At 52.1% G+C, this 19,676-nt stretch overlaps 2 protein-coding genes across 2 annotated transcripts in view; both read left to right on the plus strand.

Moving 5' to 3' along the window:
- Window positions 1-8,758, plus strand: part of DLGAP3 (DLG associated protein 3) — a 40,518-nt gene extending 31,760 nt beyond the window's left edge. The window contains exons 8-11 of the mRNA XM_045782531.2: window positions 5,269-5,753; window positions 6,715-6,806; window positions 7,043-7,186; window positions 7,887-8,758. Coding sequence (XP_045638487.2) covers window positions 5,269-5,753; window positions 6,715-6,806; window positions 7,043-7,186; window positions 7,887-8,105 — 940 coding nt within the window. The 3' untranslated portion in view covers window positions 8,106-8,758. The remainder of the gene's footprint in view (window positions 1-5,268; window positions 5,754-6,714; window positions 6,807-7,042; window positions 7,187-7,886) is intronic.
- Window positions 8,759-13,608: 4,850 nt separating this feature from the next.
- On the plus strand, window positions 13,609-17,259 carry SMIM12 (small integral membrane protein 12). The gene is made up of 2 exons (XM_045782526.2): window positions 13,609-13,747; window positions 16,840-17,259. Exon 2 carries the CDS (start codon window positions 16,845-16,847, stop codon window positions 17,121-17,123), a length of 279 nt encoding a protein of 92 aa, XP_045638482.1. The 5' UTR covers window positions 13,609-13,747; window positions 16,840-16,844; the 3' UTR covers window positions 17,124-17,259.
- The last annotated feature ends 2,417 nt before the right edge of the window (window positions 17,260-19,676 follow it).

Consider the following 19,676-nt stretch of genomic DNA (forward strand, 5'->3'; position numbering starts at 1 on the left):
ACCCACCCAACCACCCACACACCAACCAACCAACCAACCAACCAACCACTCAGCCAACATTTATGCAAGGAATGGCTCTACTTATAAGGGAGACAAATGCAAATTACTAACTATAATACAATGTGCTTTGGAGGACAAAAGGGGTTTTATTCCGAATGCTGTGTGAGAACAGATGGAAGCAATCAGCAGTGATCACAATAATTAATAACTACAATGGCCTCGCTGGGTTCTCAGTGCTACATTCCCATTATTGTATTTGTCCAGCTCCCTTTCTTTTCAGTGAGAGCCACAAACCTCCCTGCCTTTCCATATAATAGCTAACATTTACAATGGGTAGGCCAGGTGCTGGTCTAAGTTCTTTACATACATTATCTCATGAGAATTCTGTGATCGTTCTCATTGGTAGATAAGGAAACTGAGGCACAAGCCAGAGAGCTGAATTTTGACTAGGCAGTCTGGCTCCACGGTGCATGTGCCTGACCCCTTTGCTGGGCTGCTTCCCGTAAAGCTGCTCATTATCATTTCTACCCTGACCCCCTCCCCCTAGATCTCCAGCAGACCACCTCCCCGTTCACGGCACTGTAATGATTGAGATCATCTGGTGGGACCTCTCTCCATGTCTGGACCAAGCCCCACCTCCCTTGCCTCCCTTCTTGCCTCTGCCATCCGTCCTGCCCGAGGTTGAGGCATCGTCTCCCTGATTACAGCCGCCCCTCTCCCTCAGTCCTGGGGAGGCAGTGGAGTGGACTGGAGTGGTGTAAGTGCTGGCCTCTACAGCCAGACTGGACTAAATTGATAACTGTCTGATCATAAGAGTCCACTTTTCCTCTTTAAGCCTCCGTTTTCTCATCTGTAAATAGGGATGATACTAACATTCTTACCGTGGGACCGTTGCTGAGGGTTGAGCGGTTTTTATGCAAAATCCTTAGTCTAGCACATACTAAGTGCTCAAAGGATGTTAGTTACTATTTATACTCCTTCTGTTTGGTCCTTGGACTACCGCCTCCTTCTTCTTGATCTTTCATTGATCTCTCTTTACACGTTGTGTTAGTTTCCTATTGGTACTATAATAAATTATTACAAATTTAGCGGCATCAAATAATACATTTTTATTGTCTTACATTCCCAGGGGTCGGAAGTCTGAACTGTGTTTCACTGGGTTAAAATCAAGGCGTTGGCAGGACGGATGCCTCTGGATCTCTGGGAAGAATCCGTTTTGTCACTTTTTCCTGTTTATAGAGGTTATCCACATTCCTTGGCTTGTAGCCCACTTATGTCTTCAGAGCCCCAGTGGCAGGTTGAGTCCCCACATGACATCATTCCAGCCTTCATCCTGTTGTCCCATCTCCTCCGATTCTGACTTATCTGTTTCCCTCCTTCACTTACAAAGACCTTTGTGATTAAATTGGACACACCTGGATAATCCTGACTCTTCTTCTCATCTCAAGATCTTTCATATAATCGTATCTGCAAAGTCCCTTTTTCCATGGAAGCTAACCTATTCAGAGCTTCCAGGAACTAGGACGTGGACCTTTTCGATCATTATTCTGCATACCCTGCAGTTTCCATCCTTTAGAGATATGGCATGGGAGAGCCATCCTAAATAAAAAATCCCTCTCTTCCCCTCTCTTACCCAGCTTTATTGACATATAACTGACAAATAACTAAAATATCCCTCCCTTAAAGATACATTGTCTTTTCTTTTCCTCCTTTCTCAACCAAGCTCTTTGAAAGAATTGTCTTGCCTAGTTTTCTAGACCTCCTATCAACCTCCTGCCATTTGTGTCAGCCCCCATACTCCACCAGATTGACTCTTGCCCGGGTCCCCAGTGGCTTCTGTTGTGCCAAATCAAGGGACACCTTTAATTCTCAACTGGTAGCATTTTCCATGTTGATTACTCATTCCTTCTTGAGACCCTTCTGTCTCCTGTATGCCTTTAGGTGACTTTGCTCTGGTTTCCTTCCTCTTTCTCTCTGGCTTAGATGCCTCTGGGGCTTTATTGTCTCCACCCACCCCTTAAAATGTCTGTGTTCCCCAGTGCTTTGCTTCTTTGTTTCATTGCTTATTTCTTGGTTGATCATGTCCCATACTGCTGGTTTTATTATTATTTTTTATTTTCTTTTTCTTCCAAATTTGTATTTAAATTCAAGTTAATTAACATATAGTATGGTATTGGTTTCAGGAGAATTTTTTTTTAAAGATTTTTATTTATTTGAGAGAGAGAGCACTTGAGCAGGGAGGGGCAGAGGGGGAGGGAGAAAGAATCTGAAGCAGACTCTGCACTGAACGCAGAGCCTGATGTGGGGCTCGATCCCACGGCCCTGAGATCATGACCTCAGCCGAAACCAAGAGTCAGACGCTTAACTGACTGAGCCACCCAGGCTCCCTCAGGAGTAGAATTTAGTGATTCATCTTTTACATGCAACACTAGTGCTCATTAGGTCAAGTGCCCTCCCTATAATGCCCATCCCCCATCAGCCCATCCCCCACCGACCCCCCCACTCCCAGCAATCCTCCGTTTGTTCTCTCTAGTTAAGAGTCTCATGGTTTGCCTCACACTGCAGGTTTTCAATACCACTTGCACAAGGTTGACCGTCTCCTGCTGGGACTGCGCCGATCTCTGGCCCCCAGCTGGGAGTACTGGTGGTCCCTGTCCCCCAGCTGGGAGTACTGGTAGAGACTGTGCTTCAAGGCATCCCATAAGCTCCTCAACTTTTTAGTCTTCCTTGAGGTGGACATGGTGATGAGACCTCATTGAAGTCGTGACTTGAGAACCAGGAAGCCTGGGGCACTTACGCATGCTTCTGTTCTAGACCACGTGGCCTGTTTCCATCCAGACCAGATGTGATCTTCTTGGGACCCCTCAGAGGCCAGGGTTTAAGGCAGCACACGCAGTGGTTCTGAAGGACAGATCCATGTTTTGTGAGGGGACCAGGGAAGCAGACAGGGAAGGCTGATGTCTTTACCGGGGCAAGCCCCACCTTTCCGTGTGTGGTCTGCCATGGCTGGAGCTCCGAAGTGGCCAAAGGTGGACTGGAGCTCAGAGGCACAGAAGTATTCGAGGTGGAGCCAACGTGCATCCGAACAGTTCAGTTAGACACACAAGACTCTCAGCTGAGACAGAGAACAATTTAGCGGGACATGGGGCTGCTTCCATATGCAAGAAGGCTGCTGAGGGAGGTACAGGGCTGAGGATGGTCCTGGGGGCAGTCAGGAGGCACGCAGAGGAAGGGATGACTCAAGTCGGGAATGGACAGGGAGGGAGGAGGGGGCAGTCCATTTTACACAGGGGAATGGCACGTGCAAAGGCTTAGAGTCAGGGCCAGTATCTACTTGGGGAGCAAGGAGAATGCAGGGGGGATGAGGTCGGAGAGGAGGACTGCTTCCAGAGTCGATGCTCGTGTTGGGTGAACGCCAGCAGAGGAAACTTGAACTTTATCTTGTTGGCAGCGGGGAAGAATTTTGGGCAGGGGAACGAGTTGGGCAGAGGGCCACTTTAGGAAGACTGCTCAGATCTGAGTGGATTGGTGAGGAAATGTTGGGCCCCTGATCCGAAAATATGCAAGGTGTAATTTTTGAGAGAGAAAGTACCTTGGTGATTACTGGCCCATTTCTATCATTTTGTATAGTATAAATGTGTGCGTGTGTATTTACATATAATCATGTATCATATAATATATTTTACACACACACGCGCGCGCGAAAGATGGAGGGTGAGTGACTTCCCAAAGGCACAGAGCAACACAGCCAGCATTAGAACTCAGATCTGACTCCTTCTCTAGTGCTTTGCTTTTGTGCTGAGTGGAGATGCAGGTGTCTTGAAAGGAGGCTGACCTGATGTCAAGGCAGAGGTGGTACAAATCCTGACCAGGGCAGGGCAGGGCGGATGCCAGGGGGAAGAGCATGTGGGAGGCAATGCGGATATGTTCTTGCTTTCTCCCTCCCTCTCTCTCTCTCTCTCTCTCTCTCTGTCTCTCTGGGTGGGGGTGGGGACACAGGGCTTGTTGGAGACTGCACATGAGTGCATCTCTCTTTCCTGGGTCCTGCAGCATCCTTCTGGGCCTGGTTTCTATGGCAACAGGCTCCCAGCAGGCAGCCCGCCAGCTGGAGGGAAGCAGGCAGGCAAGGCAGGCAGGGAGAGAAGGCCTGGGCAGCAAGAGGAAGACTGAAGTTGTGGGGGCTGGAGGAGACTTCAGGGAAGCTGGAGGGGTCCCCCAAGAGCTAGCCCCCCAAGTCCTTCTCTCTTCAGACCATAATGGGCTGGAGGTGGGTTAGGACACATGGATCTTTCTTTCATGGTCCTGAAATTTCCAGACGTCAAACTTTTGCTCACCTCTCCCCACCACCCCCACATCTCCTGACTCCCACTTCTTTAAGGATTGTCTGACCCCAGCTCCATGCACTTCAGGGGCCATGGGTTTCTGCATAGGAAAGAGCTCTGAACTGAGGGGGGTGACAAAGAACAAGGCCAATTGACTTTCTGTTTTGCAGAGGATTTGCATATTAACTCAAAGACAAGAAATTTCCAGGCCCTGTGTCATTCCTGCCAACAACTTAATTCAGCTCCACTGGCGCTGGCTGACTGTGTCTGGCCAGGCTCTGGGCTGGGCTTTGGGGGTCCCTAGAGGAGAAGTCCTTTCAGCTGCAGGCTCCTCCCACCCTCCAGCCGCTCCCAGGCAGTTCCTCCTGATGTTCTAGCAGCTGGTGTGGAAAGTGCTTGGGCCGTCAAGCCAGCAGCCCTGGGCCTGCATCCTGGCTAGCTACTTTCTAGCTGGGTGGCCACGGCCTCTCTGGGCTTGAGTTTACTCATTTCTGAAGGGCTGAGACAAACCCATGCAGTTGGTGTAAACTAGCAAAGACATACTATTTGTTAAAATAGTTGAATAGCTGAAATACTTCGGTACTCACTGGGAAAGAGCCACCACCCTGGCCCCTCTCTCGCCCTTCTGCTCTGCCCCACGGTCCAGCTTCTGCAGCGCCGTGCTCTAGCCCTCTGGGTGTGTCCGTTCCGATGGGTGCGTGCCAGCAATTTTTCTGCCCCCGGAGTACAGACTGTTAGATATTTTGAATATCACCCCTGTCCAGAGGCAGTGCAACGGGAATTCTGTACCTACCTGCAGGGACTGGTGTATTTAAAGGTCGTGGGTTAATGGCCATCACGTTGTACGTTTCTTTTCTCATTCCTTTTCCTTTTGGCCTGGAGAGGCGGGGTGAGGGTGGGACTAAGACTGGGCAGGGGCCACGATGACAGTCACCTCTCTCACCAGGCGGGCAAGGTTCAAGCGCTCCAACAGCGTGACAGCGGGTGTGCAGGCAGACCTGGAACTGGAGGGCCTGGCCGGCCTGGCCACCGTGGCCACAGAAGACAAGGCCCTGCAGTTCGGACGCTCCTTCCAGAGGCACGCTTCTGAGCCCCAGCCCGGGCCCCGGGCCCCCACCTACTCAGTCTTCCGCACGGTCCACACGCAGGGCCAGTGGGCCTACCGCGAGGGCTACCCACTGCCGTATGAACCGCCGGCCACCGATGGGTCGCCAGGCCCTGCCCCCGCCCCCACCCCCGGCCCCGGGTCCAGCCGCCGGGACTCCTGGATGGAGCGCGGCTCACGCAGCCTCCCCGACTCAGGCCGCACGTCCCCTTGCCCGCGGGACGGCGAGTGGTTCATCAAGATGCTGAGGGCGGAGGTGGAGAAGCTGGAGCACTGGTGCCAACAGATGGAACGTGAGGCGGAGGACTACGAGCTGCCCGAGGAGAGTGAGTGAGGGACCCTGTGTGCGCGAAGGGCTCAGAGCCGCGGCTGGGCGGTGGGCCCTGGATCGGGAGGGCCCTCCGCTTGGCCTTGAGTGTGCCTCCTCATGGTTTGCTTCTTTGGCCTGGATCTCTGGGGGTCCCCCTTGGGGCAGCAGGGCATGCTGGGAGCTCTTGGAAGGAAGTGGGGAGCAGCTTCCGAGGCCAGGATGGGACTGGGCAAGGAACCAGGTGCAAGGGCCGGCCCTCTTAGGACATGGGGCCAGTCCAAGTCACCCAGTCCCTGGAGGTCAAGGGCACTCCGTTCCCATCTGGCTGGTGTGGGATTCCAGGGCTGATCCAGGGAGTGGGGCCACACTTCGAGGTGGAGGGCCGGCCGGTGCACAAGGTCAGATCACTGTCCGAGGCCTAGGTGTAGGAGATTCTGCCCGAAGACCTGGCCCTGGACGGAGGGAGGCCGTGGCCCTTCCCTGCAAGTCCATCTGAGGGGAGACGCAGCCATACCTCAGAATCCCTAAGTTGATGGGGTAGTGACTAGGAGGACAAGAGTCAGGCACATGAAATTTTCAGTAATCCTTGATGGGCCAAGGAGTCATATACTGATGAGTGACAAAGTTCTGCCGATGGGTGGTCATTGAGCTAGTGCCTGGGTGAGCCTGAAGGGCCAGGTGGGGGCTGGTTTCCCTCTGTTCCATGACATGGGAGGAAAGAAGGACACAAGAGCATAAGTGCTTAAGAAATGGAGGTTGTCTGAAGAAACACTGGTGTCTGAGGATACAGTCTTCTTGGTGAAGTGGGATAGGAGCCACCTGTTAGGAACTTGAGGATGGGATGGGGAGGGGGCTGGAGGAGAAAGACCGACAGAGAGTGCCAGAGAAGGCAGGGTTGAGTCATTCAGGGCAGACCTCCTGGAGGCTGGGAAAGGAGAGGCAACCGTCCCTCTTCTGAATCTCCTCTTATTCCCCAGTCCTGGAGAAGATCCGCAGTGCCGTGGGCAGCACGCAACTTCTCCTGTCCCAGAAGGTTCAGCAGTTCTTCCGGCTGTGTCAGCAAAGCATGGTGAGTGCCATGGGCTGGAGCCCACCAGAAATGTATATGCCTGGAGGTGAGACCAGGTGTATGTGCCCACGACGGAGAGGCCTGGGCTCTTTCTTGTCTCCCTGCCTCCCACCCCCCAACCCCACTCTCCCAGGTTGAGCTTCCTGATGGTGAGGGTGGATGGGGCTTTCTCTGGTCCTGGCTGGGGTGCGGATCTTCCTGACTGGCTGCCTCTCCTCTGTCTCTCTCCACTGAAGGACCCCACTGCGTTCCCCGTGCCCACCTTCCAGGACCTGGCGGGTTTTTGGGACCTCCTGCAGCTCTCTATCGAGGATGTGACCCTCAAGTTCCTGGAGTTACAGCAACTCAAGGCCAACAGCTGGAAACTCCTGGAGCCTAAGGTAGGGGGAGAGTCCCTTCAAGCCAAGAGGCCAGACCCTGGAAAATACCCTTCCCTAGAGAGGCCTGTGTGGGGAGAGGAGAGGAGCAGAGGGCATTCACGGGCAGCAAAGGCAGTCCTGGACAGGTGATGGTGTCCATCTTCTTCCAATATGACCACACTCTTGGTCACTGCCATCTGCTTGGCCCTGTGCCCATCACTGCCTGAGCGGCCAGAACCCCGAGGGGCTGCAGCCACCTCCCACCAGCTGTAGTCTGAGGGAGCGGAACTAGAGTTTCCAGAAGAGGAGACTGACCTTAGCTTGGACCTAGGCACGGAGGAGATCTTGGGGGGCCCCTCAGCACTCACCTCACTAGACGTTGCTTGTGATGAGGCCCAGATGCCTGGTAGCGAACCCCCATTGCCCTGCGTGCGTCGGGGCCGCTGCATTCCTCCCGACCGGAGGGAACTCGCTCACTTCCCACCCACGTCCCTGGAGGAGCGAGTCTTGAGTGCGAGTTGTCGCGAACGGCGCCACCAGGGGGCGCCCGGATTCGCAATTTTTAATGAAAAGCGGCTTTTGACCTTGTCCCAGGCACACTTGGGGCTTCTGGCCGCCCTCCGGCGTCGGAGCCGCGCGGCGTCAGTCCCCTGGGGCGGCGGGGAGCGCGAGCCGGGGATGGGGGTACCCCAGACTGAGCCGCCGCCCCCTCTCCCGGCAGGAGGAGAAGAAGGTCCCTCCGCCGATACCAAAGAAGCCCTCGCGGGGCCGGGGCGTGCCGGTGAAGGAGCGCTCCCTGGACTCGGTGGACCGGCAGCGGCAGGAAGCGCGCAAGCGGCTCCTGGCGGCCAAGCGCGCCGCCTCCTTCCGCCACAGCTCGGCCACCGAGAGCGCCGACAGCATCGAGATCTACATCCCCGAGGCCCAGACCAGGCTGTGACCGGCCCGGCCCGCCCAGCCCGGGCACGGGCCCGCGGTTTTCTACCCGTACTGTACACCCAGCGTCGAGGTCACTGTGAACGCGGGCCGCCCCGTGCGCCCGCCCGGCCGGCACCGCACGCCCCGGCCCTTCCTGCCCGTCACACTCTCGTGGGTTTTTTACCTTCCTGACCCCACGCGAAGGCGCCCGGGCTGGGCTGGGGGCCGTGCCTCTCCGCCCTGCGCCCCCACCTGGACCCCCTTCTCTCCTGGTCCGACGCTTCGTCCCCACCTCCTTCCTACGGGCACCATCTCTGCCATTACTTCCCCCCACCCACGGGCCAGGCCGGGCCGGGTCCCCCATCTGGGCTCTGCGTACCCCCCCCCCCCACCCCGCGGGGCTGGGCTTCGTGGGGATCAAGCTTCGTGGCTTTTTATGAAGAATCCCGAACCCCACCTAGGAGCCTGCCCCACCCTCCCAGGGGCTCCACCCTCAGCCCTCAGCCCACCGGGCCCAGGGACCACAGTGGCTGGACCAACCCAGGACCAGGGCGCCTGGGCCTCTCCCCTTTCCCAGCTGCTGGGGAGGGGAGATGGGGCTTCCCCTCACCACACCTGTGGCTGTTCCCACAAACCCCTTGAGTATCCCAGGAAAAATAAAACGGCAGAACTGCATTCGAGCCCGCTGCTCTCTCCAGAAGGAGCCACCTCTGCCCCGTGCGTGGGAGCCGGGTGTGTGTGTGTGTGGGGGGGGCGGTAGGGAAATGGGAGTGGGGTGGGGGAGTGGAGGGAGGGGAGGCCGGGAGCCACTCTCTCGGTTTGGGGAGAGCGTGGTAGCCTGGGCCAGCTGGGGCAAAGGGGATTCGGCCCCCTGGTATCCACAGAAGGACCTGAGCCCTCCTGGAGGGGCCCAGGGACCGTGAGGAGGGGAGGGTTTTCTCCTCACCACTCCTAGTTCAGTCCATTTCTCTTTCTGCCCTCCAATGCTCTCAGGCTGCCCCCCAACAGGGCAGCCCAGACCCCAGTGCCTGGCCCACCGGCCTGTGCTCGATAAACAGGGAGTGCTGTGTTTCTTAGATGCACATGGATACTGGTTTGCCTTCCCCTAAGGGTCCGGTGTTGCCTCTGCCCCCCTCATTCCTGATCAGCCGCAGAAACGCTGTTCGATTTAGTCTTGTCACCTTTTCTGATGTGTCCTCTGAGTGGGCACTTTGGTGGGCGTCTCAGGGGGGAGAATGGAACTTTCCTGGGAAGCTAAGTAGCAACGCCAAGCTAGTAGTGGTGGCTAATGTTTATGGGGAGTGTTTTACAGTAACATAGCTCATCCTTAGGACAGGTGAGAAAGCTGAAGCTCAGGAGAGGTGCAGTGGCCTCCGAAGTCACAGGCAGGGCTAGGAGTGATGGACCCAGGCCTGGTTCATGCCATACCAGGAGCTTTTGGCTCTCCAGCTTTCGGAGCCCAGAAAGGGTTTGATGGCGGTCCCCACCTGGTCTGGCAGCCCCCTTTAGTACTTGGGGTTGATGTGTCACCCTGAGGCAGGAAGAAGAGCCATCCAAATCTTTGACTGCCCTTCTGGGCCACACTGGACTAGGCAATTCTCATTTATTTATTCAGGAGGCATTTATCAAGAACCAGTGTTGGCACTGGCCAGCACCTGGGAGAGAGCCCTGAACAAGTGTAGTTTCTACTCTTATGGCACTAATGGTCTTATGGGGAAAACAGACAAGTGAACAAGCAGTTACAGAATAAGGGTGAGTGCTGGCAAGAGCCACTGGAGGAGGGCCAGCGCTGGGAAGAATGTTCCAAGATCAGACAACAGTTGTGCAAAGGCCAGGAGGAGAAAGAGCATCGGGAGTGCAGAGGCATGACAATGCTCGGCTTTTGGGTCAACATGAAGCGGGTGGGCCTGGGTCTGAGGAACCGTGGGAAGCCACAGAAGGGTTTTGAACAGGAAAGGGCCAAAAACAGCTATTTTACAAGTCAGTGTGGGAGACCACCTGAAAAGCAAGAGGTCGTACACACACTTACGTGAGACCTCTGGAAGGTGGAGAGGAACCCCACGTGATCCAAATTCCCAAGAGTGAGTCAGCTTGGAGCTGATCCCACGCAGATTCCTGGGCCCTGTCCAAGACTGTGAATAGACTCTCTTCCCCCAAATGAGTTTTTGACAAGTGTGCCAGGTGATTTTGACGGGCAGCCAGGTGTGAGAACATTTAGGTTGGATGACCGTCCCAAAGTTTCCACTGGAAATGCCAGTTTGTCTATTTCCCCCGGACTTGCCCAGGGAGCCTTTAGCTGGGTCACTTCACCTCTTGGAGATTGAGTTTTCTCATCTCTAAAACTGGGACGTGGGCAAGGTTTGCACTAGATGATACTCGGAGCAATCCTTGAAGCCAATATTGTCGTTACCATCATTTACAGGTGAGAAAATGGAGGCTTTGAGAGTTTAAACAACTTGCCCCAAATCTCAAAGCCGAGAAGTGGCCGAGTCTGAGTTTAACCTTCTACACACTACAGCTCCTTATGAGTCTATGTCTTTTCCCAGAAACTGGGCCAGGTTTCCCAGGACCATGAGGTCTATGGGATGGGCACAGAGGAACAGGGCAGCCCTGAATGAGTGTGGTGGGCCTCTTGCTACAGACCAACATCTAAGTCTCCCCGTGTGGAGCTGATGTGGTGCAGAGTCTCTGCATGTTGAGGGTTGGGAGTTGTGCTGGGCTCCATGGACCAGGGAAGGATTAGATCCAGTCCCTGTGTTTTTCCATTGCTCCCAGGTGGCCGTAGCCAGGCACATAAACAGAATGGCACGTACAGAAGGAGGCTTCTCCCATAGGGGCTGAGGAGACCAGAGGAGGAGGCCTCTAGCACTCAACTGAGTCTTTCTGCAAGAGGGGCCTTTTGAACTGGGTCTTGCAGGATGAGTTAGTGTTTTGCAGCGGAGGAAGAAAGGGAGGACATTAATTTCAGGCAAAGGGACCAGCTTGGGCAAATGCATGGTAGGGTATGTATGTGTGTGGGATCATGGGAAGGGCAGAGACTGGAGGGAGGTGACAGGCTCAAACAGGGGTGTAGAGAGCATAGAGGAGATGTGGCCAGAAGGGACCCATGGTAAGAGAGGGGGTTTAAACTGAAGATTTCATGTTTTTTTTTAAGATTTTATTTATTTTAGAGACAGAGAGCAAGAACGCACAAGCAGGGAGAATGGGAGAGGGAGAAGCAGACTCCCCACTGACCAGGGAGGCCAATGCAGGGCTCAATCACAGGACCCTGGGATTATGACCTGAGCCAAAGGCAGACGCTTAACTGACTGAGCTGTCCAGGTGCCCCAGAAATTTCATGGTTTTTTTAAGTTTTTGAAAGACACTTTGTTTAAGAAAGGAAATGGACTGGTGGGAGCAGTGGAAGGTGGGGCTACCACTGAGGGAGTTGCTCAGGTGGTCCAGGTAAGAGAGGAAAGTGATGAAAAACTTGAGAGACATTCAGGAGACACAGGTGCTCTGAGCTGGGTTTGGGGAATAGTGCAAAGATGAAGAGATGTTGACAATGTCAGTTAGGTTTCCGGCTTAGTGAATAAGTTAAACCATAAGTGGACATAGGACATTACAGAAGGAGGAAGCAATTTGGGGAATACTAAACATACCAGTGACCATTAACTGAGCACTCAGGAGGCGCCAAGTACCTTGCCAAGCATTTTATACACGTTAAGTGAGTAGGACTCAGAACCACCCTAGGGGATGGGTACGCTCATTGCATTTGTGTAAACAAACAGTGTAAACAGCTCTTCTGAGATGAACAGGCAGCAAGACCAGGATTTGAACGCACTTTTGATTCCTAAGTCTGTGCTCTCGAGCCCCACTCAGTTCTGCCTGACCGAACTACTAGCCATCTCTTGAGACTCAGCTCAAGGGCAAGTCCCTCTGGCGAGCCCTCCTTGATTCTTCCCGGGTTCCTCCTCTGAGCTACTTATGCACGCTTCTGTTGTCACATTTCTCACACCCCTTGGCAGTTTGTAGAGCCCTCTGCTTCCCTAGTGGTTGGTCTGAGAGCTCCTGAAGGCGGGGCTGGTTCTGGTCATGTTTGCACCCCCAGTATCTAGCACATGTCGATTGGCTGGCTGAATGCTAATTGTTCTGGGCAATTCTGTTCCCTTCTCTTCTCTACACATTCATTTAGGGAACAAGGTCTGCTAATAATGGTTTCTTACATAGTTCTCTATACTGTTCCTTTCTCTTTATCTCCACTGCCAGAGTTAGCCCTGACCTCTCTGAGATCGTAGAGGAAGGGCATCTGATGTGATGCTGCGGGCTAGGAGGCTTCCCCTGGAGGTGTCCCTTAAGCTTGAAAAATGATGTAGAGCTACTTCGGTAAAGAAAGGTGGGAGGGGCAGTCCAGGTAGATGAAAAAGCATGATAAACGAAGGCACAGAGGCGTGAAACCGTTTGGTCTACCTGGGAGTATGAGGGCTTTAGCCTGTGTTACTAAAGATGAGTAAATATGCTTGGCTGAGACTCGTGGAACAGAGGTGAGAAGGCAGGGCTAGTGGGGGCATTACAGAGCTTGAGCTTTGGTGTTATTTCTCTATGCAGTTGACCCCTGAACAATGACGGCACTAGGGGTACCCACCGCCTGAACAGTGGAAAACCCATGTATAATTTTGACGCTCTCCCAAACTTAACTACTAATAACCTACTGTTGACTAGTAAGCCTTCCTGATAACATAAACAGTTGATTAACACATATTATGTATGTTATATGTATTATGTACTGTATTCCTACAATAAAATAAGCTGGAGAAAAGAAAATATTATTAAGAAAATCATAATGAGGAGAAAAATATATTTCTAGTACCATTCTGCATTTATTGAAAAAAAAATCCATGTGTAAGTGGACCCCCACAGTTTCGAACCCCTGTTGTTCAGAAGTCAACTGTACGTGATAAAATAGAAATCTGTACGGGGCATAGTGGGGACACGGGAGTGAATACTTGTATCTGAAGGGTCAGGCAAGACTTACATTTCATTTTATTTCAGTTTTTTGTATATTGACAATGGTACCATTTATTTTCCTGTTGCTATGTACCTGGCACAGCACTTAACATGCATTATCTCATCAAACCCTCACAACATCCTGTGAAATAGGTGTTATTAGCTTTATGCATAAGAGGGAAAGGAGGCTCCGGCGGATTAATAATGTTCCCAAGGTCACATGGCTAGAAAACTAGCCCAGATCTGAAGAGTTCTTAGAGTTCTAGACTATATCTTGCTAAGGAGATCTTCTTGAAGTCAAGGAACATGTCTTTTATTTTTTGTGTGTCCAGACGTAGGTCTTAGAGACGCCTAATAAACCTCAGTTGAACAAATGAATGGATGACCTTCCACTTTCTCCAAGCGAAAAGCTCGTGCGGACGTCACTGGGAAACCCTCCAGGCCACGAGGGGGCGCAGTACCCGTCTCGGCGCAGCGGGGCCCGCTGCGGACGCTCAGCTTCCTCCGGTCCTCTGACTGGAGCTCAGCCAATCGGCGCGCTCCGAAAGTGCCGGCGCCGGAGGGCGGGGTCCCGGGGCCAGGCCCCGAGGGCCGCTGGGAGAGGCGACTTCGGTGCTCCAGGCTAGCGACCGAGCGAGAGGGCGGGGGCAGCACCGTGGAGTGCGGGCTGCGGCGCAGGTGAGCACGCGGTGCCAGCGGGCAGTTCCCTTCCCCGGAGCGGCGCGGGGGCTGCCCGTTGTCAGGGTGACGGCTCCTGGCAGTGACCTCTGAGTTAGGGAGGGGTGACTGCGAGTGTCCGCTCCGGCCCTGTCCGGGCCTGACAGCTCTCTTCCCAGGGCTCGGAGGCCGAGTCTGGCCGCCCAGCGGACCCTCTGCGGTCAGGGCTTCTCGACCTCAGGCACGTGGGTGAGAACGGACGCTGCCGAGGCCGCGAGCGAGGTGGGATACGGGCAGGGGACCGGGAGTCCAGAGGAGGGAGAAGGCCAGATACCTGGAACTCGGACTTCAGTTGCGTTCCCGTCCCTGGGCCTGGCTCGAGTGACGGTCAGGGCCAGTCCTTCCACCCTGTCAGGTCTTCTCTGCCCTTGTTAACAATCCTCAAATCTCGGACTGAGGTTCGGGTGTCGTTGGGCTTCTGGGGCGCCCGCACAAGGGCAGGTTTCCTGGCAACCCACTTGACCTTTACCGGACACTCAGGCTTCCTCTGCGCCGGGCTGGAAAGAAGACGTTACAGTATTTGCGGGACGCTATTGCCGCCTTCATTTTGGTACTCGGGATGACTTGTTAGAGAGTATTTAGCTTCTTGAAATCAGCAAATTAGCCTGCTGTATTCCTGCCGCTTTATGAGGGCGAGGGGGTGGGCGACTGCTGTGGTTTTACGCTGGTGCGTTGTTGAACTGTCATTCATTCATTTAACAAACTTTTTGGGAGCGCTTTATGGCAGGCAGGGCGGGAAGGGTGGGGGATGGATAGGACACAGTGGGGGCCGCACAGACACGGTCTTTGCCCTCTTGGAGCTTAAGTGTTTTGAGCAATGCAGACTAGTGGGGTAGGCCGGCAGCACAATGTCTGTCACGGAGAAAGTGGTTCTAACTGTTGAATAAGTGAATTAATTGACTTATTTGGGAATGATTAGAATGTAGGCAGGACAACAGCCCTTTGCTGCATGTGGAAGATGAAATGAATTGGGGACTCATGTTTGATATGTTTTACAACAGCTTGGGGATCAGGACAATTGCTGTTTATGGTGAGTGTTAACTTATAGAGAGCTTGCATAAAAGTTGGAAAGAAAATGAAGTATTAGGTTGGAGGTTCTTCAGGGGTGTTTCTTTTAACAATGTCTAAGCCCTATAATTTCACAAACCTCTGAGTGATCTTAAGAGTTTGCCAAAAGGGAAGCTCTTCCAGATATTTGACATGCCAAGTTGATGGAAAAAAATCGCAGGCAGTGCTCCCCAAGTCCAGGATTTGGACGGAAACAGCACACCTATCTGCAGTGTGTTCTTGCCACTAGAAAGGGCACAAATGTTGAAGTTTGGAGAGGCTTGGATTCGAGAGCAGTGGTTCTATCACTTCTGGTGATCTTGGACAAGTTCACATAATGTGCCAGTGTCCCTGTGCCTTTGTGGCCTTAGACACAAATCTGGGCTAAATAATTCCTACCTCATAGAGGTGTTGTGAAGATCGGGTGATGACCAGCCAGTGACTTGTCCAGCATAGGGCGGTGCCAAGACAAAGGACCCAGAGGGAAACTGTGGCGCTGCTGCAGTTTTTCCCTGATAATGGTCCATTGTAGTCTTGGGTCCACAGAATGCTGGGATTCCTCCAAAGAGAACTGGAACCAAAGAGAGAGAGAGAGAGAGAGAGAGAGAATCACTTTATCCCTGGTGAGATTTCAGTTGTCTACTTCAGAGTAGAGATAGCCAAGTTGGAGAAACACCTACAGAGGTGCAAATGGAATGAGCGATCTTTTGTTTGAGACTTTGGGGCAAGTTACTTAACCCTCTGATGATACCATCTACCTCATGGAGTGGACATGAGGATAAAAGAAGGTACTATATATACAGTGCTTGGCCCAAGGACTGACATGTAAGTGCTCAATAATTGGCGGCTATCATTATGGTGATAATGTGAGTAATTTTTTTTAGAGACTTTATTTATTTATTAGAGAGAGAGCAAGAGAGAACAAGTGGGGGGAGGAGTAGAAGGAAAGGGACAAGCAGACTGTGTGCTGAGAGCGGAGCCCGACTCGGGGCTTGATCCCACAACCTTGAGATCATGACCTGAACTGAAATCAAGAGTCAACGCTTAGCTGACTGAGCCACCCAGGTGCCCTGTGAATAATTTGAAAATTGTTAATGGTAATAGTCGTGAGACTAAATGGCCATTAGAGTGAACCAATTTGTGTGTTTCTATATTTTTGGTGTTGTCTTACTTCATTTTAGGACGCTCCAGGGCCATTCCATTTTTTCCCCTGCCATGGGCTTATATAGTGGTTGTTTTTTTTTTAAACAGAAAAATTCAAAAACTGATCGTGTTTGGAGTACGTATAACGTGTTGGTGATATTTTTAGGAGTTTATTATGCAAGTATGAGGGTATGGGTTTGGTTAAAGAGAATGTGTTTTGGAAGAGGTTTGGCCAGCAGTATAGGTATGTCTCATTGTTAGAAAGATCAAGTTCAGAATAGGAAAAAAGTCATTATCTAAAAATCAGAATGGTTGAGTAATGGATTAGGGTTTGGGCCACTTAAATATGCTCCTTATTCTTTTTGTAAGGTAGAGGAATTACTTCTCATTATCTTGGAGCCAGGAGAGTCATAGTGGGACTATACCTGGTGGGAAAAGTGTGGCTGGCTCTGTTCATGGAGAAATTGCATAGAGCAGAGAAAGGCTCTTTTCCATTCCTGAAATGTTGGTAACTGTGGAGGGAGGGCCTGGGGCCAATCAAAGGCTTGAATCTTTGTTAGGTAAGCTCAGAGGTTCCCTTGTGGGGAACACTGCCAAACATGGTTGCATAATGGTCAAAGAGTATAGTACATAAAATAGAGGTTCTTCCCCTCTTCCCTAACAATCACATCTTTCAAATTTTTCTGGATTGTTCTGGGTCCCTAGCTGTTGCCTAAGCAAGGTACCCTCTTCTCTGCGTGGGGTGGATGCCCAGTAAATTGTGCCAGGCTGCCTGGTAAACGGAGAGCCCTGGTGGGTCGTCCGTACTCGGTGGGAAGGGGGATGCTGGTGTCTCCCTCATGCTGCCTTGTGCTCTTCTGCAGATGTCATGTGGCCTGTGCTTTGGACCGTGGTGCGTACCTATGCTCCCTATGTCACATTTCCGGTGGCCTTCGTGGTCGGGGCTGTGGGTTACCACCTGGAATGGTTCATCCGGGGAAAGGATCCCCAGCCTGTGGAGGAGGAGAAGAGCATCTCTGAGCGCCGGGAGGACCGTAAGCTGGATGAACTGCTAGGCAAGGACCACACGCAGGTGGTGAGCCTTAAGGACAAGCTGGAATTTGCCCCTAAAGCTGTCCTGAACAGAAACCGCCCGGAGAAGAACTGAAGGACACAGAGCCCTATGGGTCCTTGTGTGGGCCCTGACTGGCCCTGCCACCATGTCTCCCCTGCTCCAGAACCCACATCGGATTTGCTGTGTGGCTCATTCCGGCCTCTCCCGTGCCACCCAGCCCCCCACACACTGGCCACTCTTCTGTTGCCAGGCGGACACGCGAGCAGCCGAGGGGCCAGGGTAGAGGAAGGCCCTTGAGGGTTCTGGCCTGAAGGCTGCATGTGTTGTATGGTGGCCGAAACTGCTCAGGCTTCTGTGCTTCTGGGCGCACCGTGGGGAGGAGTGTCATGAACTGAATGATGGCAGTCTGTTTCTTTGGGGAGGCACTTTGGCCTCAGGTGGGAGTGGCTGGGGTTGGGGTGCTGCCTTAGGAGGGATGCCTGCATGCCTAGTTCCAGTATACACTGGGAAGAATTCAAAAAGCTACCTGGCTCCCTTCACTAGTTTGCCCTCTTCTTGTACTCGTTCTTCCTGAAATCCTGTCCTGTCAGCTCAGGAATGAGACTCCCTGGGGAGGAAAGCCTTTTACTGTTCTTGGAAGCCCAGGCTATTTACCTTGGGACAGGTGAATTTGCTTGAAAACAATCACATTTTCCACCCCCCCCATCACTGTATGGTACAAAACTTGATTAAAATGGCATCTGAGAACCATATTGATCTAATCATATCTTCCAGATGGTGTTGGGGTCTCCTTAGGAGTTGTGCAAGTGCAGACATTTCAGGGTCAGATAACATTGACCTTTAACCAAGGGCTTTAGGGCCCAGGCACTGAGTCCTGGAGCTGCGGGTTCCCAGGAGCCTTTTTATCATGATGAGAAGAGGCTTATAGGACCTTTCAAAATGGGAATTCAGTGTAGACCGGGAAGCTTAATAATTGCTATCAAATTTTTCAGTTATACACAGACATACATTTTCCCCTATAAAAGTAATATATATACATTAAAGAACATTTGGTAGAGATTGAAAAATGGTCGCCCCCCACTCTCAGGGCTCCAGGGCAACCAAAAAGGTAGCATTTTGTTACCTTCAGAAATTCTTGGCATAGTTTTTAAGTTTCTTTTTCTTTTTAAGATTTTTATTTATTTGAGAGAGAGAGAGCGTAGAGAGCACAAGCAGGGGAAGGGGTAGAGGAAGAGGGAGAAGCAAACTCCCCACTGAGCAGGGAACTTGATTCAGGGCTCGATCCCAGGACCCTGGGATCATGACCTGAGCCGAAGGCAGACACTTAATGACTGAGCCACCCAGGCGCCCCATTTTTTAAGATTCTTATCATTACTGTCCCTTTAATTTTATATTCCTTTTTTACGTAGTGTTTCATGTCATAATCATTTTTCTGTCTTATCACGTCTTCATAATCCTAGTTGTTCTTAATAGCTGCATCAGGTGGCAATAAAGCTTAGTGTGTTTTTAATAATTTTCCAGTTGCTGGACACGTGGGTTGTTTCTGATTGTTCACTAGTGTAAATATTGCAATGATTGTCTTTTATAAGGCCTCTCTTGCATTTGGGAGTAAATGGCAGGACCAGTAAATGGCGTTTTGGATGAGATGGGATGAGCAGTTTCAAGGGTCTATATGTCTTTCCTAAATGGCTGCACGAATTTATTCTAAATGCTGCCGCTTAAGATGTTACTGGTGCTGTTGGAAGGGCAGTGGGAGCGGAGGGCAGGAAGAGGTGTGAGAACCTATTGGCTCGTGAAACCCACTGACATTTAAGCTAAGTGAGCAAAAGGAAGTAAGGAGCGCATGATGAAGAAGGCACTGTCTTTAAAAGCGGGGGCGGGTGTCTGTCCTGCTTCTTTTATCTCAGGATCTGAGGCCTGCTGGTGTTAACAGGTGGGTGAAGGTGGGATGCCTGAACAGGTGGAGATGCTAGCTGTGGGGTGGGAGGAGCTGGGAAGATGTGGAAGGTGGTGGCCAGAGAAGAGTGGCTAGTGGCTCCTCTGTCCCTGAGGCTAGTGGGTGTGCTGAAATGAGCCACCGTTGTTTTTAGGGAATAAATCTGATGGGGAGTGGAGGGGACGAGCATCCGCTGCGGAGGTAAGGATGAGATTTCTGGTTTCTGAAACGATGTGCCAAGCTCAGCTTGGTTAGTCACGGGCAGGTGGGCGGGCCTCAGTGACAGCCCAGTGCTGCCGCCCTGTGGCCGTCCTGAGCATGACCAACCCTGGCATCGCTTCCCTGGGCTTAATGAGGAGTAGCAAAGACATATGCCCACAGGGGTCAGTCCGGTGACTTCATTGAGCAGGCCGGGCCAGGAACTAGAAGGCCAGGCCTGCCTAAAGAGGGCGGTGGCCATGTGGCCTTTTCCAGTTTGTGCTGCTTGCCCAGTGATGGCAAATTTTTTGGTTTTTTTCTAAAAGATGCTAGAAATTTAGATTTCTGTGCATTTTTTTTTTTTTTTTTGGAAACTTGATTTTTAAATGTTGGCTTTTTTTTTTTTTTTAAAGATTTTATTTATTTATTTGACAGAGATAGAGACAGCCAGCGAGAGAGGGAACACAAGCAGGGGGAGTGGGAGAGGAAGAAGCAGGCTCCCAGCAGAGGAG

This window comes from Ursus americanus, chromosome 33 (genome assembly GCF_024610735.1).
Source record: "Ursus americanus isolate L20-20 chromosome 33, mUrsAme1.1.p, whole genome shotgun sequence".
In the NCBI taxonomy this organism is placed as follows: domain Eukaryota; kingdom Metazoa; phylum Chordata; class Mammalia; order Carnivora; family Ursidae; genus Ursus; species Ursus americanus.